Here is a 22373-nt window from a genome sequence, read left to right on the forward strand (position 1 = left end):
CGGCAGCAGGCCCGGTATTTAACAGCATACTGGTGTAAATATTTTCCTGCCAAGGATATTTGTAAAGTCGGTTCCTGCCAGACACATCGGGGCCTCCTGAAGCCCTTCGGCGCGGACTCCGCGGACACGGCTGCTGGTCCTGCTGTCAGCGTGCCCCACCGCTCCTGCGGGCGGCCCAGCAGGGGTCAGTGCTGCCGCGGCGGCCGGACCCGGCCTTGAGAGGAGCCGGGGGGAGGGTACCGGTGGGTAGGACAAGCGTCCTGCTGCCGGCAACCGGCACACGGGGGAGCGGCGGGGTTCCGGGTGTGCCAGTGGTATACCGTGACGTGCGGCAGCGTCCGGAGCTGCTGGTGCCAGTGCGGGGAGTACTGAAGCAGCCAACTCACAGGCGACAGCTGCTCTTCAGCCTGGCAGGTGTCGTCTGCAGGCCTCCATCCTGCAGCCTGAGGGAGCCTTGCACGGCGGACAGCAGGAGGCCGGGTGGCTACACCCATTCCTCCTCCCCTCCACGAAGGGAGGAGGCGAAAGGCTGCTGGCGTCGTCTCTGCATGGCCGCGGGCAGCCGGGGACAGCAGTCCCGCGCCCGCCGGGCACAGCCGCCCCTCCACTCTTTATAGTGGGCACCGCGGTCGCAGGCAACGCCATTGCCGGGCGGTGACACACGCACATCTTCACCACCGGCCGCAGCGGAGGACACGGCTCCCCGGCCGCTTTCCTTCCCTACACAAAGAGAAGGCGCGGAAACGTGCGCGGACGGGGCGGGAGGCGGCTCGGTACCTCCCCGGGGCAGCGTGACAGCCAGCCGCGGGCAAAGGCTGTGACCTGGACTCCTTCCTGAAAAACCGCCGGTCTTTTTCTTCCTCTTTTACCAGAGGGAGCTCCCGGCAACCCCGGTCCAGGCTGTTCCGCTGGATGGCGGTGGAAGGCCGCCCTGTGGGGCTGGGCGCTTATCCGTAGCAGCGCCGGTCTCCAGCCACTGCGGCGGGGCGCGGAGTCGGGCACAGCCCAACTAGGGCTTCGCCTCAGCCGCCTTCTCCGGCGTAGCTCGGGCCTCTTCCCGCCTCCCCGCTTAGTCGCCGGACATCGCAGCAGGCATGGGCTGTTTCTGCGCGGTCCCGGAGGAATTTTACTGCGAAGTTTTGCTCTTGGATGAGTCCAAGCTGACCCTGACCACCCAGCAGCAGGGCATCAAGGTAAAGGGAGGCCGGCGGGACTGTGGGGTGCACTGCGGGAGAGCTCCGGGGCCAAGCTCCGCGCCGCCCCTTAAGGTATCCAGGAAGGGATCGGCGGTAGGAAAAAGGGGTTTCGGGGTCCTGCGGCAGGAGAAGAAATAATTTTGTAACTTTGGTTGTCGTTCGCGCATGGGACGGATGAGCGAGCAAGAGGCGTGCCAGTGCTAGCTTTGGAAGCTTTGCTTTGAGGTACTCACTTAAGTGAGCAGGTGCCGAACACTTCTCAGCACTCGGGACACTAGTGTTTTCCTGTACATGCTACCAAAGTAAAAAGAGAAAAGAGAGAAAGGAGGCTGTTTTACAGAAAGGCGGCTGTGTAGATTGGCTGTTGGCGCGCACCCGCACTGAGTCGTTCTGCCTCCGGCTGCTGCTCCCCGCCGAGCCTTCCCTCCCGTCGCTGCTTGCCTGCCCGGGCTGCGGGGCAGAGCGTTTTTCTTTCCGCGGCCCCGGTGTCCTCAGCGCTGCTGCCCTGCCGAGTGGAGACGGTAGAGGTCCAGCCTCCTCTGTAGCCCTGTGCCCGGTCGCCTGCCCGGTGGGAAAAGGTCTTGCGTTGCTGCAGAACGCCGGGTAGGGATAGGCTCTTCAAAGTAGTCATCTGCCAAACGCTGCATGAGCCCTGACAGAGGATGTGAGAAATGGGAGTTTTTTCTAAAGGCCCTTAAATTGTTCTTGTTTGATTAAGCTTGAGGACAACATGTCTCAGACACTGGAAGCATTTGTTCAAACACCTTGGGACTTGAATTTATTAGCAATATAAGAGCATGATTTCAGTATTGGTTCAGGAAAACAAAAACAACCCACAGTTCTTCTAAACTTAATTCTTGGAAAGGCTGATCTGTTTTACCCAAGACATTTGAAGAATAAAAATCTGTATGCCTGTATGTTTCAGTTCGAATGATTAAAGTTTTGTGGAAAAACTGGGAAAAGGAAAGCCCAAAGCAGGAAGGGCGAGTGTTAAGTTTAACAGTATAATTATAATCTGTGGCCCTACCAGGTCTACATGTATTGAGAATTGTCTAGTTTTGCTTAATCAACTGTCTGCAAATAGGCTCATAAATTCTCTCTTATCACAGAGGAGTAAAAAATCATCCTGATAGTGGAACTTAGTGCCTGTGTAGGGTCTTTGAAGTCTAAGTTGAGACACTTCTGAAAAATGTACCTTAGTATATGATGTGGGTATGTGTGTTATGCATGTATATATGGTTTTGTTGCCTGAAAATGTGCAATTGCAGAAGTATATTAAAGGAACAATCTGCAAAGATAGTTCTATGATTAGCTTCATGGATCCAAACCCTGAAAGGTGGTGGGTTTCTGCAGTGTCTAATAAAAATTAATGTCCATGAAAAAGTGTCTGAAGATGTAACTTTTTAATAATGTGTGACTTACTGTGTTGGGAGTTGTCTAGTTTAAGATGAAGGTGTGGTTTCCTGCCATTCTTAGTGTGATATGAATGTGGTATGATGCAAAGTGTTTCACCCCTTCCACTTGCTCCTTCTCTGTCTTTACTCTAACCATGGAACAGTTGGTTGGAACAGTGTGAGGACCTGGCAGAAAAGTAGCAGTTTGTTAACATTTTTAAGTAGGCAGTGAAACTGCATTGCAGGGGACTTAAGGCAAAGGAGAATGTCTCCTTTTGTAGCAGCCTGTTGCTGGTTTTTGCTTGTTTTGTTGGTTGGTTGGTTTTGTGTTTTGCTGCCATTTTTTTTTTTTTTCAGATTCAGCTTGTGTAATGCGAATCCACAGCCCAGTGCTGTAGCTCCAGTAGCCTTTGAAAACCTACAGACAGCTGCATACCTCTCCCTTAGTCAGTGGCTTCCACTATTGCTTTCTCCCTTGCCTTTGTAGTTGCACAAGTGTTTGTGCAGCTACTGTGAAGAGCAGATTGTGTCCAGCTGAAGGCTAACCACAGATTTTCCCTTTGCTGGGTTAGTCTTCAGCTAGATTGATGCCCTGAAACACTTCACTGCTGGAAGAGGGCAGAGCTAATTCTTTCAACTGAGTCCTTATGCTGTTTCAGACTGCTCAGGGAGCATTTCTGTTGTTTTTGTCCTACAGGTTTCCACTGAAGTTACATGATTATTTCTTAGTAAAAAAGAATTTAAATTTTGCTATCTTCTGTCATTTGGCACTTTAACTTTGAACTATGGATGTTTTGCTTTGATTCTTTGTTTTCATGTACACATTATGAATGTACAGTCTCATATTTGTTTTTATAGCATTTCAGCTTTGGCACTGAGGTGTAGATTATAAATGTTCTTATGTGGTTTATTTTAAAACAAAGTTTTCCTTAGAACCTCAGATTCTGGATGTGATCTCCCTTTTGTCTTCACTCTTTATTTGTGTCACAGCTATGAAGGAAACTTATGGTTTTGGTACTCTGTCACAAATCTTGAACTGTTGCAAGGGAAATGATTTTAGGTGGTTATGCAAGCAGCTTCATTCCCTTCTTTTTTGCCAAACAGATGCTGGTCTGCTAGAAATAAAACCTGTGAATTAATAGCTGTTTACCATCTGTGTATTTACTTGGCATTAGCGGATTTTGTTTTATTTGCTTTGAAGTGTGTAAGACTGAGCTGTCTGACTCTAGGAGTCACACAGCTTAATTTCTTCAGTGATTCTGAAATAAAGGTGTGAGGTAGAAAACCTGTTTCTGAACTAAGGCAGAGTTTTGAAGATGCATTGCTTAGTTTGCACAGTAGTTATTTCTGTCTTGCTATGCTTGATAGCAGCTATACGCAGCAAAATATGACATTTTTGAATTACAGTTTTTAACAACACATTATTGGTACTACAGTGGGCTTTAAGTTGTACTTTAGATTGAAACAATGAGCAGAGGTGGCGCATGACTAAGACTTTTATTGCAATTTAGAGGTAATTTCCTTGTGTATTTCATAGAGCTTGTTAGGGAAAGGAAATGATTGCTTTTCTCTCATCCTGATGGGGAAACTGAGGTGTGAAGAGGTCCAGTGACTTTTCCAAGGTTGTGCACCAAGCTGACATCAGAGTCAGGAATGAAGTTCTCAGCCCTCTAGGTGGATAGCAGCTGACCAGTCTCCCATGGGCTGGAGGGGTGTGTGATGATCTTTTCCTTGTAGTTGCTTACATTGACTTTTGCCTCTTATAGTTCATTTTTGTTTCTTACTGTTACCAGTGCTGTCTTGTTGTTCTCCCTTTATATCTTAGTGGTTTAAGGTCAAAGCACAGTTGTGTGCAAATGTGGAATCCAGCTCTTCAGCTTGCAGATTTACAGGATATATCATAATAACTGGATAATCAGGAAAGGGTATCAAATTTTTCATAATCTAAATTTTTGTTTTCCTACAGTACATTAACGAGACATATTTTTCAGAGTACGTATTTTGAGATAATAAAGTAATGACAGTTGTTAGTCCAGACAATTTTGGATTAAGATGCTATTCTCCAGGTTCTGGTACAGTTTGTCTAATCAAGTTATATGGCCTTAGGCTGGGACAGCTGTTCATCTAAAAAGGATATTCAAGGTGCCAATTCAGAAGTGGATTTTAACAGACTTTTGCTACAAATACGTTAAGAGTCAGCTGTTAACTGAAAAATAATCGCTTCTCAAGGACTGCTTATTTACTCATTTTCACATAGATGAAATCATAACTTAGGTATTTTTATGGTACAGTGCTACCTTCTAAGTAGATACAGCTCATTTGTTGATGACACAAGACTTGTCATTAATGTTTTGACATGATAGCTGACTGGTGAGTTGTGGGCATTGCATATTTTGAGTCTCTTAAGGATTGGAGTAATTGTTCTTGCAGGAGATTGTTGTGCCTTGTTGCACAAACTTGTTCCTGAAGGCCAAGTAAACCTCTGTGGGCCCTTAGAAAATGCTGCTATGAAGCCCATTTGTGCTTTGTTATTTAAGAAAAAATGGTCATCCTGTAATGTGCATGTAACAATAGACCTTTTACTCATCTTGGAGACATTATTTAAGGCAAATGCTTGTTTTCTTTTTCCTGAAAAAGTTAAAAATATTGTGAAACATCTCTATTTTATGTTTCTATCTCTTGGGTTGGAAAAAATATTAGCTACAATGTATTAGCTACTTCTCCAGTGAACAAGTTCACTAATTAGTCTTAAGGCAGCTGGTCATTGCACTTTTGAAGTATGCCTTGAAATTTCTCTCTGAGCACTATGTTTTATACCAACTCCTGCTTAATTTGACATGTGTGATGGGCCAAACACAAGTTTTTGTTAGAAGTAATGAATAGGATAGATACACTAAATCTTCCTGGAAGACTGCTTTCACTGTGGTTTTTAACATTTTATTAGATGGTACCTTCTAACTGTGATATTCAGGCCACCATAACACTTATTTGGCATTTTAAGGTATTAATTGGTAGTTCTATTATATACCAGACTATCTAGATGTGGCATTTCATGGTTTGTAAGCTACATTTAGGGCTGAATTTTTGAATAAAATACTCAGTCTCCAAAGGAAGTGTATAATTTTCATCTGGGAAATAAGCAGACAGATTTTTCTTGATGATGATGGTATACTGAAAGTTTAACAAAATGAGATACAGCAGTCTGAAAGCAGGCTTCAACATCTCAACATGACTTAATAAAATAAACACCCCCCCCGAAAATATGTGAAATAGTGTCTGAGGTTAGGAACTGTGTTAAATGACTTAATATATAAAAGGACATGAGTGGGTTCATCAGAATGTGACACATGTTGTTAAGAAAGTTATGGAATAATTGACTAGGATTTAGTAAAACATATAGAAATAGGTAAAAATACCATTTTTATAGCGTTTTATGGGGATCATTCTGGTGTTATTCTTTTTTCCACTCCCCAGTGAAGTCTGTTTTTGTTTTATTTTTTTGTGGGTTTGATTTTTTGTTTGTTTGGGTTTTTTTGTGTGTGTTCATGATATAAGCAGTTCAAAATGTTCCAGGTGTAATGTCTTCAAAACTTAGTATCTACAGAAAATGTGAGATGCACTTTTGGATCAAGTTATTTTAGCTTTAGGGACTCCAAGGAGTCATTATGGGAACAGTATGCTCCTATCTTTTTCCCTGGTGAAATGCTTAATGAATGCACATGTCAGCAGGAAATAGAGCACTATGAATACAAAGATCTTACACTGTTTTAATTATTCTAATTGAGACTGGCCATTAAAAGTCAAATTAGTAGTCATTTGCTGTGTGAATATGGAATGTATTCTTTGTGATAGGGATTTCTGCTGTTTTATGCTTCTACATTTTTTAAAAATAAAAGCACCTTCTGATGAGAGATATTAATCATGCAGGTACATTATTTCAGAAATCCTAAAAATCTTTTTAATGGCTGCTTTCCATCTATGGTTATTTGCTTATCATCTACAGTAATTACTAAACTGTAATAGAAAAGCTTAAGCATATGAAATAATATTCTTTCCTGTGCCCTGTTTGCTATTGTTTATAGATACATTCAGGGCAGATCCTTCTAGATATTCAGAGTATTGTTCTGAAAAGAATAATTAATAAAAAAAAGTGGATTGATTAAAAGGACATAAACTTGAAGTACAGCCTCTTTTTTTTAATATTGAAAACAGTATTTAGAAAAAGTGTACATATTTTGAACAGCAGCAGGGAAACTAGAAAATATGGTCAAACTCTTAAGTGTAAGAGCATGTTTTCTTCTTTAATGTCATAGATGCAGTACACCTAATAATTGTAGAAAAAGCAGTAAAAAAATCTTTTAAACAAAAATGTAAATGAATGGTACTCCATAACACTTTCCTATTAGAAAGATGCTGTTCTTTCTTATATTTCTGTTATGGGCATAAAGTAGTAATTGGATTGCAGACTAAGTACAAGATGGTGCATGTGGACGATTGTTCTAATTGAAAAAGAAGTAAGAAAAAAGAAAAAGGGCTCACAAACCTTGCTGTTAGCTACTTCTCAAAATTACTGTCACATATTTGAAATAGATTACTAATCTCAGCAGTATCTTTACAGATGAGACCAACAATTTTAAATACCCCAGTGAATAACCATAAAATAAATGAACACTGAGGCACTTTATTTTCCCTAGGTGCACTTAACAAAATTAATGAAACCGGAATGACAGCAAGAAAGAAATATATCAATTTTTAAGTGAAGTTACCTCTTAGTCCATCTGAGGTTTAAGCAGTAACGTTGTCAGAGGGAACTGTTTTGCTGGTTTCATTTCTTAATATAACCAGGGCAAATGTAAGCTGCATGGGGCAGGCTTTTCATTAAATGCTTTTGGATTTCTGTAACTTGGATTGAACATTTATTATACTAGTGTATTTAGTACAGTTACATACCATTTCTTGATACTTTATTAATTTTAGTTTATTGAAGTTCTAAACCAAAATTCAACTGCAGAATTGGAACCCATCCTCTCAAGAAAGAAAACTACTAAAAATTACCACTTGATATACAGTGAATTCTAGAAGAGACTGAATAATTTGAAAGGTGCTTCAGAAAGAGTATTTCATTAGAAGCTGTAGGTTTTGTCACCTTATACTGTAAAACCTGTTGCCAAGGTGGTGCTGAACATGTATGAGCAAATGAGAATTTATGTATTGGTCGTGTTGCATCATTACTAATATCCATATTTTTGGTAGAAAAAGGCATTCTCTTTTCCATTTTTGTCAGTGGGTTTTTTTTGTGTTTTTTTTTTTAATTTAAACTTATTTTTCTTATTTTTGTAATGATAGAGTAGTTGAATTAGTTGCATTTTACTCAAAAATGAGATCTTTGCAAGTGAATAATCATGTGTCAATACCTGGGTAGAATTTTGCAGGCTGCAGTTTTAGTACACATTTTAGATACTGCCTTTTTTGTTCAGATCTTGTGCTTGCTATATGCCAGTTCAATTTCATACTTTATAATGGAGATCATAATTTCAGTACTGATTGTGCTTTTATTCCCTTTTTTCTTTTACATCCTGTGTTGGAGATGATTCAACACTGTAGGCATTAAGGTCAAAGGGACATGCTTGGGGTCAAGCCATGCAGTTATTTAGAAGTGGAAAACCAATAGAAACAATAGAAAATGAGAGCTCTTATCCTTTGGTTTTGCTGCAGCATGAAGTGGGGTACCTGCCCGTTTTGCCAAGTGGAAAATGTGCTTTTTTTGTCTCTGATGGAAGGCTGTATTGTTTGGTTTTTGACCATAAATTTGAAATAACCATGCAGGGACTTTTTCATCATTCTTCATGGAAGTCTAGTGAGCTGAATGCATCATTAACCTGTAATACCAGGGGTATTATGTTAAAGCTTTGTTGTTAGAAGTCTCAGTACTTTGTGAGGATTCCTTTTAAACACGTCCTTGTTTGCCATCACCCTTGGTGATTTTTTTTATTCTGTCTTGGTGTGAAATAAGGAAGTGCATACAATTGGCAAACCCCCTCTCCTATCAGGTATTTGTATTACTTATGTTTAATAAAGGGGATCCTTTACATTCTGTGAAATCCAATTGCTTCTTCCATGTGCATTTAAAATACATAAGAATGCCATTATAGGAATGGATGGTTAGTCATGTGGAAGAAGTGGGCTATATTTTGTATGGTTCATGAACTTTCTCATTTGTCACTATTTACCTTTAGTCTTTGCAGGGTTACAAATGATCCTTTGTAAGCCACGCAAGAAAACACTTGTTTTCCTGTAGTTCTTGCAGGTTTAGGTATGTGTGTAAAACTTGTATGTGGTTGGGTGAGCCAGTTTGGTAATATGTGGCTCAGCACTTCACCATCTTCCCCAACTTCTCAGGAAAATGAGTACTGAATGGACTGAGGGATAAATTTCTTGGCTACGTGCAACAGAATGCCTTTTAGTAATGGAAAAGGTGGATCTTTTATATCTTAATTGCATGAAAAGTATTTGCAAGGCAGAAAATGGCAGTTTCCCTATGTAATTAGTGGTAAAATTTGTCATGACTACTCATGTAGGTAAGCACATGCTTTAACACTTGCAGAACAAAAGGCAGTTAAGCAAATGGACTGGAAAGCTTCTTCAGGTTTTATTCATGCTGAGGAACTGTCAGATTCTCATTCATTGTAGTTTTTGGTGGCTGTGTCTTTACTCCCTTGAAAGACAATATGGGGGAGTGCAGGGAGCTTGTTGCATCCTGGACTGAGTGGTGCAGTTGGCCACATCTATGCTGTGTTGCATACTATCCAGACCTGCTCTTTGAGGATCCTTTGAAGTCTGCGTGATGCTGGCAGATGATCTTTTGTTTGTATGGTTGGTTTGTTTCTTCGGTAAGCCAAAAAAAAAAAGAAAGCTGAGTCTCAGACAATCATAATTCTGATTGTCATAGCATGACTGTAAGGGGCGGGTGATATGTATTGGGGTACTTTGGAGGTGCATGTGTTTCTGGGTAATGTTGAAGGCTGGCTTGGATGAGTGAAGCTAAGATGTTTATATTGGAGACCATGCAGCAAATGATCCTGAGAGCTCTGTCTAGATCTCCCTTCAGAAGAAATTCAGAAACTGGGAGACTTTAGAAGGGGTCATTGGAGAGAGGTAGCTTTAGTTCAGCAATGGCTATCAGGAGAAAAAGGTCCATGGCAAATAAACAAAATGATGCAAATTGACAGCATGGTTACGCTTGAAAAAACTTTTATCACAGTTTCTCTGTGAAAGAAGGGAAAAAAGCCACAAGATGTTGCAGTGGAATCTTTTGAAGAGGTGTGTGAATGCCCTAACTTGCCCTCAGCTTTTCAGGTTAGTTTGCATTGGCTGCATCAGTTAGGGGAGGAGGGAGTGGGCTTAAAAGTTATTTTGTAATTATATTTTCAGGATGAAATAAAGCCCTTAAGTTCAAAAGATCAAATATTTTGCCTCAGTTCTGAAGTGTTGTCAAATTCTTCAGCCATACTCTTCCCCCATTCTGTTTTTCTCTCAAAGTCCCTCAGCAGGACCTAAATGTTCCCAATCATCTGCCTGTATTCCTTTTCTATTTGTGTGTAACAGTTAAGTTGACTGAACACTTCAGTTCTCTTTTCAGCATGTAAGTTCTTCACCTGGAACATTGCAGGTTCTAAAGCCTGCAATTCCAGTCATACTTGATTGGAATACCCCACACAAAATATTGGAATACCCCACACAAAAGCTTTTGATGTCCTTCAAAGGTTCCACATTTATTCTGGATTATTTTGAGTATTCTTTTGTTCTTCTGTGTTAAAGCTGGACAAACTATAGTACCTTTAAAAACACCTCTACAAACTGTGTTCTACAAAAATGTGGGGTATTCTCTGCTCTCCCAGTGCTTCAAATTGATATGAATGAGATTTACTATTAAGAACATTATGTTGACCTGATTCCTTCAGCTGTTCCTCCAGTGACCCTGGGCTACTCCTGAAAAAGCCAGTTTTCTTTCTAAAGCAGCCATTTGGTAACTATTTTTTTTTTCTTGTGAAAGCGATAGTGAGTTACCAGAGCCTTTCTCTGATTTGGGAATACTTGAAATTATGGACCCAGTTTCAGTTTCAGTTTCAGTGCAGACAATAGGTGGTTTGGTGTGCTTTGGCACCAACTTAAAGAGGATCCAAATTGGACATGATTTTTCTGCTAGCAGGCTCAATTAGTTAATGATGAAACTGAAATAAAATGTGTTAGATCTTGTAAGAAGATGTTAGATGTTGTTCAAATAAAAGAAATGAATAAATTTTCTAACTTTTAAATGAAAGCTAAACTTTTCCTTAGTCATCCTTGGCTTGGCTTTTCATCAGCATTCAGGTCTTGAGTCTGACTGGTTAAAGCGTGAAAGCTGTGTTTGTTGCTTTCATGACTGAATCTTTATTCCATGATCTTAGATCTGTTTTTTCCTACTTTCCTGAAAAAATGGTTGTAAAAGCAGGTTTCGTGAGCTGTTCCCTGAAGTCTTCATTTAAAAACAAGCTGCAATGACAACCATGTTTGTTTATGTCTGCTGCTTTTTGAACAGGTGAGCAAAAGTCAGCATAGGTGGTCAGAAAAATAATAGGTTTATTTTCTTATGTTGTGTGTGTGTCTCTATGGAAATTGGAGGGGTCTTGGTGAAATTAACTGTTTGGGGAGAGGGATATATAAAGTCTCAGAAGCAAAGAAGATTCTTAATACTTTGTTACTTTTGCTGTAAATCTTTTTTTGCAGAGATTTGCCTTGTTCATATTTGTGTAAGAGCTCAACATTTTTACTGTAGCATTCAGAAACTCCAGAAGAAGGCAGAAGTCCCGCAAGAAAAAGTGCTTCTGGCTTGGCATACTTTGTTGATGGGAAGGTTTGACTGGGAGGGAATTAAACCACCTACATTGAGTTCACTGAAAATGAATTGAGCCTAGCTTTTTATTTCTTTTTTTTTTTGGCTTGTTGCTTAGAATGTCATGTATCTAAGCCCATGAAATTTTCAATTTTCTTTTTTTTTTTTTAATTTTACTCTTTGGCCAAGCGTGTATACAGAAATATATGGGTATACAGAATGTGTACCTCACACATGCTCATATTTCTGTATGTGTATACAGAAATACTTCTGTTGCTGCATGTGACGTACATGTAGTGTGCTTTTAGAACTCTCTCTCCAAGAAGATGAATCCAGAAATTTTCATTAGCAAATAATGCACCAAAAGAAACTCCAAAATTAAAAGGGTAAGCAGAATTCTCTTCAGTATTGTTTAATCCTACCATGTGTCTTGTCTCGATGATGATTCAAAACAACTAGATTTTTACATGCCTTCTGTCAGTGGATTGTTGTAACTCTTTTGAAATTGCAAAGTTTCTTCTATCTTTGCCTGTAGTGGATTAAGGTTCTTCATCTTCATATACTTTTTTTTTCCTATCCAAATCTTACCACATAGAGCAGATAGACTTAAGTATTATTATCTGTAAGAAGAACATCTGCTGCTTATTACCTAGTTTCTCAAGCTTGCTTTGATTCGTATTCCTTTTCCTGCATACAGAAGGAATATGAGGTAAGGAAAATCACTTTAACTGTAGAAAAGTAGTGTAATTGAATTTTGAACACTGATTTCTGAGTGTACAAAAAACTAAGTGAAAAAATGTACTCAGGGAGTAAATTACAGAGGATAATGTAGGGTACAGCATGCTTAAGAATCAGGTATCACCTGACAAGTCCAGAGGAGGGCCACGAGGACGATCAGGGGACTGGAGCATCTCCCGTATGAAGACAGGCTGAGAAAGTTGGGGCTGTTCAGCCTGGAGAAGAGAAGGCTGTGTGCGTGGAGACCTCATAGCAGCCTTCCAGTATCTGAAGGGGGCCTACAGGGATTCTGGGGAGGGACTCTTCATTAGGGACTGTAGTGTTAGGGCAAGGGGTAACAGGTTAAAACTTAAACAGGGGAGGTTTAGTTTGGATCTAAGGAAGAAATTCTTTACTGTGAGGGTGGTGAGGTACTGGAATGGGTTGCCCAGGGAGGTTGTGAATGCTCCATCACTGTCAGTGTTCAAGGCCAGGTTGGATGAAACCTTGGGTGGCATGGTTTAGTGTGAGGTGTCCCTGCCTATGGCAGGGGGGGTGGAGCTACATGATCTTGAGGTCCTTTCCAACCCTAACTATTTTATGATTCTATGATTTGCTATGAAGTTGACTGTGCATAGAAATGTGCTTGATTTTGAATTGGTTAGGAACAGTTATTGGGGGAACAGGAAACATGACCGGCCTGATGCAGCCTTTTTCTATTCACCACAAGCTTGCAGAAAGGAAAAAAAAATCATAATGCAGGGAAAAGCATGATTCTTCTTAGCTCTTGAAGTCTGAATCAGGGGAAACAGAAGAATGTTTTAAAGGAAATTGCAGCGGTGATTAAGTACGCACAGAGGAAACCTTGAGCTCTGTCAGGAGGACTGCCCATTTTCAATCTGGAAGAAGGAACTGAACATTTAATTAAACAATGCCTTTGACTCTCTTAGTTTATGCTCCAGCATTCATGATACATGTAGACTTTAGGTTATTTTCAACTGTACAGCTGTTTCCTCCTGCATAAAGTTTGGGCTGAAGCTTTTGTAGATCCATTTGTTTAGTTGTAGTAGCACTTGAGCATACCCATGAAAAATCAAAGTACTCTGCTAACAGCCGAGGAAGAGGTGCCTTTGCCCCAGAGAGATCTCAGCCCAGGGCTGCAGCAGTATACCAGTGAGCGGATCCGTAAGTGTGGGAGGAATGCAGGGTGGGATGGCGGAGAAAAGAGGCCAAGATGTCAGTTCAGGAAGTATTGTCCCAAATAGTAAAATATCTGAATAGCTGATTAAGTCTGGGTTTGTTTCTTTGGTGATATAATTTACAGAATTCTGCTGTGACTAAATTGCACCATGTGTCTGCCCCAAATTATAAGTGCGTATTATGTGTAGCTCTGGAGTGATGTGTATCCAGTTCTTGCATGGCTGTCATGATTTTTGAGTAAGGGTGTCCTGTTTCATAAAAAAAAAAGTAAATAAAAAAATTGTAAAGGTAAACCAGCACGGGAGTGTCCCTGCCCATGGGGGGGGTTGGGACTAGATGATTTTAAGGTCCTTTCCAACCCTAACTATTCTATTCTATGATTCTATGGTGATAGAAATAATTTTGTACTTCTCTAGCTTAACCTTTTTTCAGTGAGAATTATAGTAGGTTAGCATTAGCAGCTCGACTGGCTTTGCCTGGAATAGGCTGGAAGGGAGGTACGCTGTAGTTCCAGGAGCAGTGTAAATTGTAGGAGGTTTCTAGGCAAGCCTGGAGATTTTAAGCATCTCTGACAAAAAGCTGCAAAGGTAGTTCATCTGCCAAAGGCTAACAGGTAATCTCACAGTAAGTACTGACCTTATAAAAACACAGAACCCACAGTCTATGAAATGCCTTTAATCAATCCATCAACCCTGCCAGCCCATCAGACCCCCAACCTCACGATTTTCTCTGCATGCAGAAATTGTCTTTCTAACTAAGTGGATGTGCTTTCATGCAGAAAAAAAAAAATGCAACCCCCTTGTAGTCTATTTGTCTATGCGTTGTGCTAGTGCTCGTGTTATATAGGCTGCTGTCCTGGGTTCAGCTGTAGCAGTCATTTACTCAGAAAGAACTGAAAACATCAGTGTTATGAGCGTTGTTCCCAGGCTGAAAACAACAGCTACTAAGAAAGAAAAATGACGGCTACTGCTGAACCTGGGACAGCTACTCACTTCTGGGAAAAAGAAGTGTTCATATGCTGCTTTGGGTTGGAAGAGACCTTAAAGATTATCCAGTTCCAACTGCCTGCTGTGGGCAGGGACACCTTCCACTAGACCAGGTTGCTTAAAGCCCCAACCAGCCTGGCCTTGTACACTGCCAAGAATGGGGCAGCCACAATTTCTCTGGACAAAGTTGGAAACATGTATATTGAAACATATATATGTTTGAGGTGCTTTAACTTTCAGGTATCTGTCTATGCTAAGGATTAGAGAAGAAAAAAAAATATGTGAAATAACACGTGTTTGAACCCTGGTGGACTAGATGATTTTTGTGATTTTTTTTTCCTCTTTTTTTTTCCTCCTTAAACTACTTCATGTAGATAAAAGGCTAGATCTGCTTGAAAGGATTTTTTTATATTGACAAAGGTTTCTTCTAGTTTTGGGGTCCTGCTTCAACTGACAGTTATATGTTCCAGTGGCAGTTGATTAAGCCAAACTAAGTTACACACCTGACAAGTAGTCAGGTTACACACATCCTGCTACAAGAGAAAAAACCATCAATCTGTCCTTTGTTTGATTAACACAAATGTGTTCTAAGCAATAATGTATCAAAGCAAACAAAATTCAAATCAAATCAGAAAAAAAATGCTGCATATGAAAAAGGAGAAATTGAAAGAATCTGATCTTGGTGAGGGATGATCCTGTCAATGTCAATGGTGATTGTATCATGTAATTGTAGGCAGGATTGGAATTGTGCCGAAAGGATACAGGCTTGATACTTGTTTTCAGAAGAATTCTATTGATTAAAAAAGACTATTTCAAAAGTCTTTTCTACAGATTGTGTTTGGCAGTTGGGTAATTCTGAAAAAATGTCTCAAGGCCTGAAGTACCAGTTACAGAGTAAATATCAGTTTAACAGTATCACCTATATTGAGTTGCCTTTATGATGCCTGGTGTATGAGAGCTAGACCCATGAGCTGAAACTGGGAAGCAGCGTCTTAGCATTATGAATTGGCATTTTCTTACTCAGCGCCAGAAACATTGAAGTATTTTGTGCTCTTCAGTTTGTATTTTTAATAGTCAAACAATGCCAGATAATTAAAGGTGGATTTAACAGTTTTAAGGAACAGCTGCTGCTAACACAAGTAAATGTTTGCCCCTAAACAATACTGTAATTCTTCACATAGGTACATGTTAAAATTGCAATTTAAAAGGTTTGACTGTCACAGAGTCATTTATGTAGTGATATAGAGCTGAATGTTCTGTGGTTCAGATAGGTGTGTTACCCTACTAAAATCAAGTTCTGGGACTATAGAATCTAAGTCTTTCACTTGCATGCAGTATTGGTAGGCTCAGCTGATTCTTATGAGTTTCTATGTAAAGGTTTGGGCAAATGATCAAGCTTGTAAGTGTTTAGCTGTGTTAGCTATCAGCATGCATGAATAGCAATTATTTAGGAATTAAGTTTAGTATGGGTTGCAGTAATAGGGTTTAGTTGCACTATCTTTCATTTGCTGTTGGCTAGGAGCCTGTGCAGGTTGTTGTAGTGGTAGTTCAGCTTACATTGGTATCTTCAAAGGTCTCTGATTTCTCTGGAAGGCTTCAAATATGCAGTGCTACAGTCTGAGTCTTGCAGTGGATTTCACATTGGTGTTTTTGTCAATACAAAGTCTTGGAATTTCTTTCTTGCTTTAATTTTAAATAATTTAAACTTTCTGTTGTCATGGTTGCAGTGAGGAACTCAAAAGCATGAACCCTGCTGACTTCTAAAACCAGTAAGCCTGCATATTTATGTGAGGAAGCTCAGAATTAAAGCAAGTGTTAGGATTTTTTGATGAATTCCTCCCCCCCCCACCCCTGAAGGTAAAGTCATCATTTGTCAGTGGCTAGGATTGCTTCTGTAGAGCAACAGTGATAGAAGGGAATTAGATGAATAGGACCTTGACACACTTGTGAGGTGGGCTGATGCCAACCTCATGAAGTTTAACCATGACAAGTGCAAGGTCCTACACCTGGGTCAGGGCAATCCTAGGCACAGCTACAGGTTAGGCAAAAAGGAAATTCATTGTAGTCCTGCGGAGAAGGACTTGGGGGTGTAAGTCAACGAGAAAATGAACATGAGCCAACAGTGTGCACTCACAGCCCAGAAAGCCGATCGTATCCTAGGCTGCATCAAAAGGAGCGTGACCAGCAGGTTGAAGGAGGTGATCCTGCCCCTCTACTCTGCTCTCGTGAGACCTCACTTGGAGTATTGTGGGCAGTTCTGGTGTCCTCAACATAGAAAGTACATGGTACTGTTAGAACAAGTCCAGAGGAGGGCCACGAGGATGATCAGGGGACTGGAGCACCTTGCGTATGAAGACAGGCTGAGAAAGTTGAGGCTGTTCAGCCTGGAGAAGAGAAGGCTGTGTGCGTGGAGACCTCATAGCAGCCTTCCAGTATCTGAAGGGGGCCTACAGGGATTCTGGGGAGGGACTATTCATTAGGAACTGTAGTGATAGGGCAAGGGGTAACAGGTTGAAACATAAACAGCAGAGGTTTAGACTGGATCTAAGGAAGAAATTCTTTACTGTGAGGGTGGTGAGGTACTGGAATGGGTTGCCCAGGGAGGTTGTGAATGCTCCATCACTGTCAGTGTTCAAGACCAGGTTGGATGAAGCCTTGGGTGACATGGTTTAGTGTGAGGTGTCCCTGGCCATGGCAGGGGGGTTGGAACTAGATGATCTTGAGGTCCTTTCCCTAACTATTCTATGATTCTATATATAGTCAATTTATAGTTACATTACATGATGGGATAGTCACAAACACGTGCTTCGTTCCTTACACATTCTTTTGGTCTGATCTCTAAAAATCTCAACTAAAGGAGCCTCACAGGAGCTCAGCTGCAGTCTTTTGTTACTCTTCTAGTTACAAAGCTTTCCCTGACATCTAGCCAGGATCACTTTTGTATTTAGTTAAGCTACCTTAATTTTTTCCTGACTTCTCTGTCTATGCATACATTTGATCCTCAGTCTTTTTTAAAATGCTTTTTCATACTATGTTAGGAGAGTTGATGCTACAAAATGCCGGAAGCTTTGACTTTGGGCAGGTATAGGCACTCAGGCAATCATCTGGCACCAAAGTTCAGGAAGGTTATGCATCAGTGGGGCATTAGGTATGTAGTCTTCCACTATCTTTTCATATTCATGTGCCTAGGGAAAATATCAGAACTGGCTTTCTTTAACTCCTGCCCAGAGTTTTTGAGTATCCCTATTAAACTTCATGTGTTTTTTGGTTTGTTTTTTTTTTTTTTTTTTTTTTTTTTTTCCTGCTGTGTGTCCTCCCTGAAATCCTGCTTTGAAAGTTCTCTTTTGTGTTTTTTGAATAATTTTTCTTGTTCTGTTATTTCCTCCCTGGATAATAAGGACAGAGAAGTAAGTTAATCTTAGTCTTCCCTCACCTTTTGTTTGTTTTTTAACTAGCCTGATAAGAGAGAGAGATGGAAGCTTCCCAGCAAGCAGGTGACACCGTATACCTTGCACTGACAAAAATACAAAAGAAAAAAAACCTCTCAGCAGCAGTTTCATCCATGGGTAAAAGCTTGTGCTTTCCTTTTTCACTGTGTGAAGCAAATCAGCTAATTTTGTTAGCACATCTTTAACAGCATATACTTTTATGCTCCTGTATGGATGCTCTTACTTGAGAGGTTGATCAGCAGTGGTCTTTAGGCAGCTCTCTCTGAGGATTATTGTTCTGCTGTGATTTTTTGAGAGTCACCATGTAGAGAGGACTTAACCTTGGGACTTTGCGGAAGCCTTTGCTAGCTTCTCCCTCCCCTTCTCCAAACTGCAGTACTCTGAATGCTTATAATTGTTTCTGCTCTCCATGTTGGATTGTTTCTCTGCTTTGTGTTGGCTGTCCCTGGAGTTATTTGATAGGCAGAATGTTGCCCATTCCAAGACAGCTTTAAACTGAGCCAGTCTGGCATCCAGCAGATACCCAGAATCTGTGATATGAAACAGTCTTCTGAAAAAGGTGATGAAGAGACTGAAAGCTGGTAAGATTGTTCTGCTAGCCAAAGGCTTGAGATGGTATGGAAATGAGCAGAGTGCAGTTCTTGGTTCTGCCAGTCTAACCCCCTTGGGAGGGTATGTTTTTCAAGTCTTTGCATGTAAGAAATTGTATTTCTTACCCCTCCTGCCCTTCCTCCCCTTCCCTCCCCCCCTTGTTTTGTTTCATTATTTTGTCGAAGTTTTGGGAGTTAGGGACTAATAGATGTAATTTTTTACAATCCCTACCTACAGGTAACTACGGTATTTTGGCAGTCTCTCTGTGTCTTGTCTCTGTAAATAATGGTGATGGTAATAGATCAGAAGGGGCAAGTGATGTGAGGGGTAATGAGCACTGTAGTGTGAAACAGCTACTTGATATTTTAATTAAAGTTGATCTTATCAGATATAAGTCCTTCTACAAGGTACAAATTCTCATACACTTCTTTGTTAGAAAATCTGAAAGGACCTTGAAGACTGAAAGTGTGTTCAGGAAAAAATCTGGGGTTTTGTTTAACCTCAAAGAACAGCAGTTGACTTAAAACAAACCCACAAAATAGAAGCATAGCAAAAAAAAAAACAAAAAAACAAACAGACAAGCCTCACCACCAGCTCTGCCAACTTCCCGACCCTGCTCCCCTTAAAAAAAAAAAAGCCAGTGGCCATAGACAGATTTTCTGCAGATTTAGTTTTTGAGTTTGTTGGCTTAATTTTATACATCTGATTTTTGACATCCCCATGACACTGTTGCCTTTAGTGTCCCTTCCCATTTTTAAGTTTGTATGAATTCACTTCCCAAAGGTAAATCCCATGATTTGGAAAGGTTTTAGAAAACTCATGATTTCTAGAAGAGCCCTCTGCTTTCAGAAAATTCCTCAAAGTGGACTCATGTCTTCCACAGCCAAATTGGAATTTGGTCTCAGGCTTTGAAGGGCCTGAAGGTGTAGTGGCTTCTTATTAGGCAGTTTTCATCTTTCATACTCGAAGAATTCTCCAGTGTCTTTGTGGTTGTGTTCTTTAACATTAGGCTGAATCTGTAAGTAGTATTAACTACTTTTCTTACCAACTGCAGGTTGGTTTTATGCAGCCACAAAATTACATAAGTGGAAAAAGGGCTTTGAAGGAATATTTTTCAGTGTTTTTCCAGTTTGGGTTCGGTTTTATGTTTAAAATTTTGTAGAACTTCAGAGCAACAGTTTGTGTTTATCACCGATTTATATCTTGGCTTGCTGACATTCTTGTCTTCAGAGACATTGCAGATGTTTTTTTATTATTTCGCACTTCTTCTAGGATCCAGAAATCCTGAGTGCAGTAGAAATAGAAATAACATGACAGAGGTAATATACCATTGCATTCATGCTTCTTCCCTCCTAGACTTGTTAGTATTTGTATCTGTGGCTGCAGAGGTGGCAAGGACAAGAGGTGCACTACAAAGGTCTTTGTAAAGCTATTAATGCTTGACCAAATTGAGAAGAAAAAAGTTTTTTATGAAGAAAGTGTGCATTCCTTGAACTCTATCCTAATTACAGCTGCATGTTTCTCCTCTCCTGACTTGGCCCAGCCCTGTCTAAGGTAGCCTGAGGTCTACTTTAATTTACTCCAGTTGGCTGTGATTCTTGAGGAGTCATATGCTACCTGGCTATGGCTAGAACAAGGTTTATTCCAGCTGCTCCCTTTCCTCACCTTCAGAATGAGCTGTGGGAGCTCAACCCCCTGGATCACAACACACTAAGTTGCCCCAAAGTAGTATCAGCTTGTTCACGAAGTTATTTTTCATTCTTTCTCTAGAACTTACCATGAGTAAATTTGCTGTCCATTAATAGTATAGTGTCAAAATGGAGGAATTATGCTGATCCATTTTTGATAAAGTATTTGTTTTAATTGGTATTATATTGAAGCTCCATGCTGGATTGTGCAATATTTGGCAAAAAACCTATAAAATATGAATTTTATGAGTTTTTTTTACGAAATTCACAACATTTTTACGAAAGGACGGACTAAGCTGTCCTAGAAAACAGACTCAAACTTTTTACTAACATATATAGAATTATTGAATTGTGTGTCCCTATTTCTTAAATATTACTCCCTTTGATATGGCAAGTTCAGTATTTTGCTTGGTGGGCAATTTAGAGTGGAGTTACAATAAGGCCTTGGCAATTTGTAATAAGGTTTAGGCTAACTGATGGCTGCTCAGTCATGTTAGGTCATTTTTTCCCTATTTTACTTTTTGAGGAATTAGTATCCTGTAAGTCCAGCACTAGTGGTTGATAGTGTTATTCCCTAATCAGATGTGTTAGAAGTAGCAACTCTCAGTAGATAAGCAAGTGGAGCACTGCTCTGTGTGTGTGTATGTATGATTTATATGTATGTGTGTGTATATATATGTAAGTTTATATGTATTATATATTATTTGTTATGTATTATATATTATGTATTATGTAGAAAAAAGTATATAATATTATAAAAGTATAGACAGTTCATATAATTACAAATCTTTACCTAGCTACTTTAAAAAAAATTGGGAGGCTGGAGCTCTTTTCCATGAGACTGGTGGCAGAGAGACTCAGTGTGCTGAAGGGCTGCTGAACTGTTGTAGCTCATGTGCCATTCCTAAAAGTCTGGAAAAGGTTTTTGAACCCCTTATAAAGGAACAGAAGGTGCTTACTACTTCTGTGTGAGTTAATTGATGATGAGAGGAAAGTTACAGATGTGTTGTCCCTGTAAAATGCAGAATTAGTCATCTTTGCTGATGGGCGACATGGTTTAGTGCAAGGTGTCCCTGCCAATGGCAGGGCGATTGGAACTAGATGATCTTAAGGTCCTTTCCAACCCTAACTATTCTATGATCTTATGATTTGTGTTGTGAATTTAAGGAACTGGAATTCTTTGTATTTGTAGCTTAGTTAAATGTGGCATTCAGTGTTGTGATAACCTAGTGAGTTACCAAAAGAAAACCTCACCCTCCACAGCTTCTGGCTTTATTCTCCGCTGCTCTGTTGTGTGCATGAGAGCATGTTTGTGAATAACTTCTTGCATTTTTTTTTGCTTGCCTGTTTAGTGAGCTGAGTTAGATGCACAATTACTTTGTGCTTTGTGCTTTTGAATTACTTTGGAATTTTTTCCACTGATTTCAAGAGGCTGAGGGTTGGACTGTTGTCACTGTCTCCTTTATTGAAAAAGACCTTTGATAACCTTCACAGGGGCATAGAAAAAGATGTGTCTCTGTAGTTTTCTCAAAACAAACTTAAAAAACTCTGTATTATGTAAATGGTGCTCTAGCAGAATTAGAATTGGCGGAAAAAGATTCAAAAAGTGAGTGTTCACTAGGGTAATTTAATTTCAGATGCAATTGTGCATGTAATGCATACCATAAAGATTGCTTCATGTGTTAATCCTCTTTGTCAAGAGATAAAGAGGATTTTCATTTAACATGAAAAAACTGTATAAAAAAGCGAGATACAATATTATGTGACTGCATGAACTCACATTTTTAGCTATCTAAATCCTAAAAATAATGTATTGTTTCATATTTTCTGCTATCTTTTCCAAAAAAAATAAGGCCAGGATTTTCAGGTACCGTTTTTAAGTGTTAGTGGCATATATGTGTCTTTGTACATTTTCATTTATTGTACATTCAGATTGTAAGCTGTAGAGGTTGTAAATGTTCTGGAACAGATCTTTCACATGGTTTATGTTTTCTGTATATGTTTTATCTGGGATTTTTTACATTAGTTTCTTCTCCAGTGTTTTTTCTTTGCAGCCTTTCTTTTCCAATTCAGCTACTGGCTGTTTTAAAATGTCATTAATCACTCTTTTCCTATTGCTTGCATTGGATCCTAGATATGGTTCTAGCTGTGCAGTGTTAACATTGAGATGCATTTCCTGGTATTTCTGCATATGACCTGATAAAACAAGGTAGTAAGGAAATCGGGTCATTGGAGGTAGAGTTGTTTGCCCCAGTGGCTAAACCTTCACAGTAGCAGGGA

General features: G+C 40.1%; 1 protein-coding gene across 3 annotated transcripts in view; it reads left to right on the forward strand.

The window, feature by feature from the left end:
* The first annotated feature begins 501 nt into the window (after positions 1 to 501).
* Positions 502 to 22373, forward strand: part of EPB41L4A (erythrocyte membrane protein band 4.1 like 4A) — a 121978-nt gene continuing 100106 nt past the window's right edge. For all 3 annotated transcript variants that reach the window (XM_031042802.2, XM_031042803.2, XM_031042804.2), the window contains exon 1: positions 502 to 1193. In XM_031042802.2, the coding sequence (XP_030898662.1) occupies positions 1095 to 1193 (99 nt within the window). In that variant the 5' untranslated portion in view covers positions 502 to 1094. The remainder of the gene's footprint in view (positions 1194 to 22373) is intronic.

This window comes from Melopsittacus undulatus, chromosome Z, assembly GCF_012275295.1.
Source record: "Melopsittacus undulatus isolate bMelUnd1 chromosome Z, bMelUnd1.mat.Z, whole genome shotgun sequence".
NCBI classification, from domain to species: domain Eukaryota; kingdom Metazoa; phylum Chordata; class Aves; order Psittaciformes; family Psittaculidae; genus Melopsittacus; species Melopsittacus undulatus.